The 7,827-nt window shown below is 37.6% G+C and overlaps 1 protein-coding gene across 1 annotated transcript; it reads right to left on the reverse strand.

Annotated features, from left to right (window-relative positions):
• Nucleotides 1–877: 877 nt before the first annotated feature.
• LOC131250150 (uncharacterized) lies at nucleotides 878–3,721 on the reverse strand. Its single transcript, XM_058250769.1, has 2 exons — nucleotides 3,337–3,721; nucleotides 878–1,384 (listed from the first exon to the last, which is right to left on the reverse strand). The coding sequence occupies exons 1-2, from the start codon at nucleotides 3,461–3,463 to the stop codon at nucleotides 1,113–1,115; spliced, it is 399 nt and encodes a 132-aa protein (XP_058106752.1). The 5' UTR covers nucleotides 3,464–3,721; the 3' UTR covers nucleotides 878–1,112.
• Between the last annotated feature and the right edge of the window lie 4,106 nt (nucleotides 3,722–7,827).

The following is a 7,827-nucleotide window of genomic DNA, read 5'->3' on the forward strand; positions in this document are numbered from 1 at the left end:
CATCTGGGCCAGATTTGGACGTGTACAAACAGCCCATCAGGTTAGCCTGGCTTAGCTAATTAGGGTTTATAAGGGCAATTTTGTAATATACAAAATAAATAAAATGTCTCATGTTCATGCTCTGAACCCATGTCCCTCCATCTCTTTTTATGCTTCAATTAGACCAAACCTTGGGCTAGGCGTGGGCCCAACGTAAGGGGTCCTTTGGCACCATAGATTTGAGGGGATTTAAGGCGATTTCAAATCCCCTAGTTGTTTGGGACCATAAAGTAATTAGAGTTTCAAATTCCCTCAAAGAGGGGATTTGAAATCCACAATGAGAGCTTGGATTATATCTAAAATGCTTCCAAGAGTTGCATGTGTATTATGTATGTCACCGGACTATAATTCTGTTGGGCACATGGCTCACTAATGATGTCCCAAAACAAAGATTATCAATTGCATCACTATAATTATTTTAATTTGATGATCAACGCCGTCCAAACATTGTCCATGTAAATCAATGGTTAAAATTTGTTGGTTAGTCACTCGGACATGATTTTGTGCTTGCGGCCCATCTAAGCCTTAAAGCATATATTTCAGTGGGCTTACTGTAACCATTGTATTAAACATTACATATGCTCACTAATTAAAGATATTAAAGTTAATGTAATAATTAAATTCAAGCCCCCAGAAATATACCATGCATAGATACTTTTGGATTAAAGATGAGGATTTCAAATCCAGGTGGTTTCAAATTCAAGGGGTTCCAAATCCACGCTCCCAAACAAGCCCTAAACATTTCGAGCTGTACTACGGCCCACTATAAACATTTTAACTCTCCTACTTTAATCATAATAATAATAATGGACGGCTCACAACACCCATCAGACGTTGGTATTTGTTTGATCGGTGGGCCCAAACAGTCACTAAACAAAACAAAATTTATTGTGTCCATTTTACAAGGAAAAAGCTCATTTCATCATACAAATGGGATCATCCATCTCGTCTGATCCACCCACAGTACAAGTCACAATACTTATGGCCTAATTTACATGCATAGGTTAATCGCATCCTTTAAATATATATATAGAGAGAACAAAAAATCCTAACCCTTTTTTTTTTTTTTTTAATCAACAATATAATGGGATGTGGCCATTAATCATGCGTTGTTCTATGATTCCTTTATACAAAGCAAGCCGATTAGGTGGGATGCTGCTTGCAATCTCTTTAATGGAGTCCCTACCCGTAATGCCAACCGTTACTTGAATCCGATCATCGCCACCGTTCATCATCGTCGAAATCTTCATATGTTGCTTCCTGTATTCTTTGTTATTCGATGATGGCTCGATCACATCGTCTGCAAACCTCACCTTCTTTTTATGTTGATTATTTCTTCCAGCCCCTATTAATTATTGAGAAAATAGGTTAACAATGTAGAAATGCTATATACATACTACAATTTTATTTTTATTTTTCTAAAGGTCACATATATTGAAAGGTTTGGATGCAACTCTCCATTAGGTGCACCATATGTTTCACAAACTACCATGAAAAGATCACACCAACTAGATAATTTTAAGCATCCAACCAATGCTTATAAAATAAACGGTCATTATCAATATTAGTGTAGAGATGAAAAGTTGAAATGTTGACTTTATTGAAAAGGATGAAGATTTATATATTCTTTTATTGTTGGTGTGCAATCAAAATCAGTTGATTGTTAGATTGTCTATGACAAAAATCACATGTTTTACCTAAAGATTTAGAATGATAGTGTGATGTGTCTTAAAATAATTGTATACAATGATTTATGCCTATGGGACTTCGTTTAGGTTTTTTCTTATTATAAATCACTACAATTAGATTTTGTTAGGGTTTGTATCTATGGAAAGCAGCATAGAGGTCCATTCCTAGTTGGAAAGTCATAGAGAGTCATGTCATCACTTTAGTTTGCATTTAGATTTGTGTGAGATGAGTGGCTATTTATATGGTATAGCAATAGGTATTTTGCGAGTTTTGTTGATAATTTTAGGAGTACATGAGTTTATATTAAGAGAAATCTAAGTTTTGAGTTTCCTTCAAGAGCTTAAATTGTTTGTGGAAAACAAAATAGCTCTCCTTAAGATGGTGAATATATTATAAACACTTTTGAAAACTTTTGTAAGGATGGTGTAATTGAACATCAAACTATCATGAGTTATATGCACGCTTCAATAGAAAAATGCGGCTGAAAGAAAAAATAGAACAATTGTGAAGAGGACGAAAAGTGTGATAAAAGATAAAAGTGTGCTTAATTTCGTGAAAGGTGCATGTTAAATAGGTTTTCTGCGGAAGGCCTTGATCATGAAACACTAGAAGAAGCAAGGAGAAAGCCAAATATTTTCTCTCTTTATAACTGGTTCCATTGCTTATGCACGTCCTAATAATAAAAAGAAGAAGAAGAAGAATCTTAGTGATAAAGAAATCAATTCTATCTTCGTTAGTGATAGTATGAAGGCATGTAGGCGTTCTTTATTTATTTGCACACACACACACCCCCACACACTCACTCCGTAGTAGGCTTTCACCACCTATGGATGCTCGAACCCTTGACCGGGTGTTGAAACTTCCGAGAATCTACCACCTGAGCAAAAGCAAGGATCTGAGATTTAAAATAGCTTATGATAATAATATTGTTGCCAACAATGATTTGATTAACTATGTATTACTATCAAATTATGCCATTTTAAGAAAAGTTTGTGAAAGCCATGGATGAAGAAATCAAAACAATATAAAAAGATAATATATGAGAGTTAAAAACTCCAAAATTTCTCTAAATAATAAGATCCTAACAGTTGTTTTATGTTCTTCAAAGAAATACATACGTTGTCCAAGAATTGCAGGGCCATGAGTGTCTTATCAAATAGGCATAGATTGTAGGGTGATGAACACATCCTTTTCAGTACTGATAAAAAAAAAATTCACTTATACATGTCAGACATAAGACTTACAGTTAAAAAAAAAAAAAAAAAAAAAAAGTAAAATAATTATTTCATGCACGAAATCTTTAATTTTTTTTTTCGGCGAGTACTATGCTTAACACGCCGCACTTTTTCATCAACAGTACATCCATCACAGCCAATAAAAATAAAAATAAAAATTTATGTCTTTTGGAGCATGGTCCATCTATGGTAGGGCTTAATGGACGAGTGGTGTGGATCATCCAAAAATAAATACTGATTATATAGACTCATAACAAAAAACAAAAGATAATGAAAATTAAACAATAACCCATTACCGAAAATGAAATTCAAATCCAGAAAATATATGAGAAAACCAGCAAAAAAGGAATGAAAAAAGAAAAAGAAAAGATACCCAATTCCAATTCGACCTTCTTCAAGAACTCAGCCAAGAGTCGCCTGTGCGCTTCTAGAGCGACAAGCGCCACGCTTCCTGAAATCGCTACAACAGCCATCAATCCAATCCCATCAGAGCTTACCATCTTTCTAACCGTCTTCTTCAAACCAAAAACAAGGATTCTTTAAGGGGAGAGAGAGAGAGAGAGACAGAGAGAGAGAGAGAGAGAATCAATACAAAAACCACCGACTCTTTAAGGAGGGAGAGAGATCAGAGAAAAATCTACAATGGAAATTGACTTTTTTTGGACTTCGAGAAAAACCGTTGAAATCTTCCTAGGCTTCCTCACCCAAAGATAAAATAAACTGCCGGCCGCGGAAAATTGCCAGCCCTCGGCCTCCTTTGACTTGGTTTTGGAACGAGTCCTATCGACCATTCCAGAGAAGGAGCTTTTATTTCGTCGAGTAACTCAGGATCGGACGCGGATTTCGCAGGAAGTTCCTGCGCCGTAAACATAGGTGGGGCCCACTGTGATGTTTGTGAGAAATCCACTCCGTCCATCCGTTTTTTGAGATAATTTTAGTAATGAAAACCAAAAATGATGAGGATCCAAGATTCAAGTGCGCCGCACTAAAGGAAAAGGTGGGTAGGGAAATTCTCACCGTTGAAACCTACGTAGGGTCGACAGTGATGTTTATAAGCCATCCATACCGTTCATAACGTCATTACTACTGGGATGAACAGAAAACACAGATATAAGTCTGATTCAAAAATTATGTAGCGCCACGAATATTTCAAATGTGAACGTTTAATCCTCACCTTTTCTACCCACTTGAGTATTGGATCCGGCTCATTTTTGGTATAATGACAAAAAATGAACTCACAAAACGGATGGACGGAGTAGATTTCTCAAAAACATCACGTTGGGTCCCAACTAGGTTCTCAGCGCAGAACTTCATGATCCGCGTCCGCCGCATCGGGCTCCACATGCTTGGGTTTTCATGTGGGGCCCTATGATTCAGTGATCCGAACCGATGATTTTACAGGCACAATTGTGAATGACCCACCAATGAAAAATCCAATGGACCCAAAAAAGATAATCCTTGGATTAATGGTAAGAAAATGGATGGTTAGAAAGTACAGCTGAGCAGAAAATATCAACGGTCTGATTAGCGTAACTTTCTGATCCCTAGAAAATGAACCATTAGAAACTTTGGTCTTAAAGACTTATACGTTGTCGACCTTATTCCGGTCCTTCGCTGCAGTTTTGGCAGTTAACTTATGATAGCCCCACCAGATAAATGGCTCCAATTAATTTTCTTGGATGAACATGCCATTAGCACCAATGACCCTAAACCCTAAATCCGATTGCAAAGATCCAGATACAGATATGATCTAATAAGACCACCAATACATCAAGAAGTTTACTCTCGCTAGTTAATGATTTTACTTATTATAATCATACTATTAGTACATGTTTCAAGGTTTAGGGTTTAGGGTTAAGGGTTTCGCGAACATGCCACTCATGAATAAATCCATTGCAAAGTTTCCAAGTTCATAAAATACTATACACACTCTTACACAATTTTGATATTGATCACAACTCTAGTGGGCCCATCAGTATGCCCCATCACAATATTCAACCCTTAGATAGATATGGACTATCGATCAACCAAGCCTACTTTATAAAAGTCCGATTACTTCAAAATTTTCTCAAATTAGGTGAGTCTATGCTCTGAAAATGATTAAAAAATATTACCATGAAAGAGTAAAATATGACTTGAGATGGATTTGGTTGATTTGTAACTACCATGAAAAATTAGCGGGGTGGATATTCATTAACCTCTAAATATCTAAGTATTTGTTTCAATAATTGTGGTCTTCTGAAATGTAATTACATCAAAGATTTAATTACTTTATGATCATAGGCAATATGGAAGCAGATTGCATGAGTAACTCAATAGCTCTGTAGGGCCAACTGTGATTTATGTATTTTATCCCCTCTGTCCATCCATTTTATTAGATAAGTTTAGGGCTTAAAAATAAAGCATACCCAAACCTCGAGTGGACCACACCATAGGAAAGAGTATGCATTGAATGTCTATTGTTGAAAAATTCTTGAGGGCCATCGAAGTTTTGGATCAAGCTGATATTTGTGTTTTCCCTTCATCCATGTTTGCGTGACCTAATTAACAGGTTGGATGACAAGTAAACCTCTCGATGGGCCTTAGGAAGGTTTCAATGGTGGAAATCATTATTACAACCGTTTCACGTGGTGTGGTCCGCTTGAGCTTTGTATATGATTCAATTTAGCTCAACCCCTGAAATAATCTTTAAAAATGGATGAACGGCATGGATAAACCACCTACATTAACAGTGGTCCCGACACAGTTTACTCGGTACAATAAAAGTGTACTGAGTTACTAAGTAGGCAATCCGATTTCAGTCAACATATTCAAGCTATGTGACCCATTTCTAGATAGACGCTATCCAAAACTCTTCATCCATCATCACGTCTTTGACAATCTAAAAACACATCATCAAGTTCATATCTTAGTATCTAAACGTCCATCATTACGACTCCTAAACCGTCGATTAGAATACCAGCGACTCAAAAACCATTGATCTATTATCGTATGGTCCTGCTAGTGACATCAGAGGTGCCTAAAAAAATAGACTAGGTTGGAGACATCTTGATATGGTGAAAGAGGCCCATTGGCCACTTGGCACATTTACCATCACGCATGGCAACATCATCGTTGACTCGGTATCATTTTAAGTGAGTTCACCGAGTTGACTCATGTAGGCTAGAAAGTGAAAAATGTAGGCATTCTAAGGTATACATGGTCAACCTAATAGATAACTTCCGATTGGTTAAGTGCATGTGAAATACAACCTTTCTAATAGATTGGCCTTAAAATAAGGGTCACTTGGTGTAAAAATTAGTCTTATTTACTTAACAAATGGGCCACACTATAGAAAAAAATTCTAGCCATTAATAGATAGTAAAATAAAATGTGGTCCAATCAATAAGTGGATATCTGATTTTTATCAAAGGTGATTATGGTAATTGTTGGGGGAAAAATAGAACGACTTATGGAATGGACCAACTCTACAAACCAGCACGGACCCCATAAGGCTAAACCATAAGAGGCGTCTACTGGCAACAAAAGGCCAACCTTCCAGTAGGTCAATACAATTATAAGTCCACTTAAAGAGCCAAACTACAAAATAGGTCGGCTATAGGTCGACCCTACCATAGATCAGGCATAACTCGGCCATATGTCGGCTACAGGTCGACCCGACCATAGGTCGGTATAACCTCTAACGAAATAAATGTTGATCTGACGAAGGGCTTAGTATTATTTACATCTATTGTACCTGGCGCCTCTACCACCCGACCTTTTCTTGAACTAACAGTCCGGGAATTCCTCCAACGGCCCAAAAGATCTCTCCCAAGATCTTCGGGAGATGAAATTAGATCCCGAAAATCTTGGACAACCATAATCTCGAAAAGATCTCCGACATATCAGGAATTCTAAATGAGAGAGACTCCTTACAGTGTGATTTTCCCTCTCATATAAATAAAGGTGCTTTTGGCCATTGAAAGGTACGCATACAAATCCTAATATTCGATTGGAGACTCTTTTCCTTAAGATCCTATCCTACAAAAGATCCAAGGTCCTAATTTAGGCATCAAAGGGTCCTTTGTATAAGCTAGGGTCTCCTTTGTCTCTTACTTTCTCCTGTGCAGGTCCAGGAGGGTTAACCAATGAGGGTCTACCGAAAAACTGCATCAACAGTAATGGAGCCAACCTATTAGATGGATTGGATGTCTCATGAATATGGTCCAACTGACTTCTTACATTCTCCTTTTTTATTTCCACAAATTGCCCATCTAAGAGACTCTTTCTCAAAGCGGAAATCAACCGAAAACATGAATTAGACACTTGACTTGTTATGTGGCAAAGAGGGTCCCTTCCCGTAAACTGATGGGGGCCCACCATGATGTGTATTAGACATCCATACACCATGCATTTGGTGGATCACTTCCAGGTTATTGGATATCCCAAAAATCAACTATATTTGGAACTCATGTGGGCCACACCATCTGAAAATATATGAAATCATGCTTAAAACATCTAAAAACACTTGTTGAGCCCACTTGAGTTTTGGATACAGCTGAAACTTGGTGTGACCCCTCATCTAAGTGGTACACACACAATGGATGGGCTGGATTTCTAAACTACATCATAGTGGGCCTTATAAATGATCATAAAGGTTTTGATGGGAGGATATCCACTCTCAACTGTTGTCAATGGTGTGGCCCACCTAACTCGTCAATTACCCTGATTTTTAGGCCCATGGCCCACCATGGAAGGGTGCATCTAATTGATGAGGTGGATGTTCATCTTACATCTTAGTGGTGTTCACAGAGCTCGATGTAGTGTTCAGGAAAATCCTCGTTCTGGGACTGTCACACCCCAAACTCGGGAACCGGGCTCATTA

This window comes from Magnolia sinica, chromosome 6, assembly GCF_029962835.1.
Source record: "Magnolia sinica isolate HGM2019 chromosome 6, MsV1, whole genome shotgun sequence".
Lineage (NCBI taxonomy): Eukaryota > Viridiplantae > Streptophyta > Magnoliopsida > Magnoliales > Magnoliaceae > Magnolia > Magnolia sinica.

Excerpts from the sequence above, each read along its gene's own strand:
- LOC131250150 (XM_058250769.1), bottom strand. The coding sequence starts at position 3,463 with ATGGTAAGCTCTGATGGGATTGGATTGATGGCTGTTGTAGCGATTTCA. Across the intron at positions 1,385-3,336 it reads GAAGGTCGAATTGGAATTGG|GGGCTGGAAGAAATAATCAA; the intron begins GTATCTTTTCTT and ends AATAATTAATAG.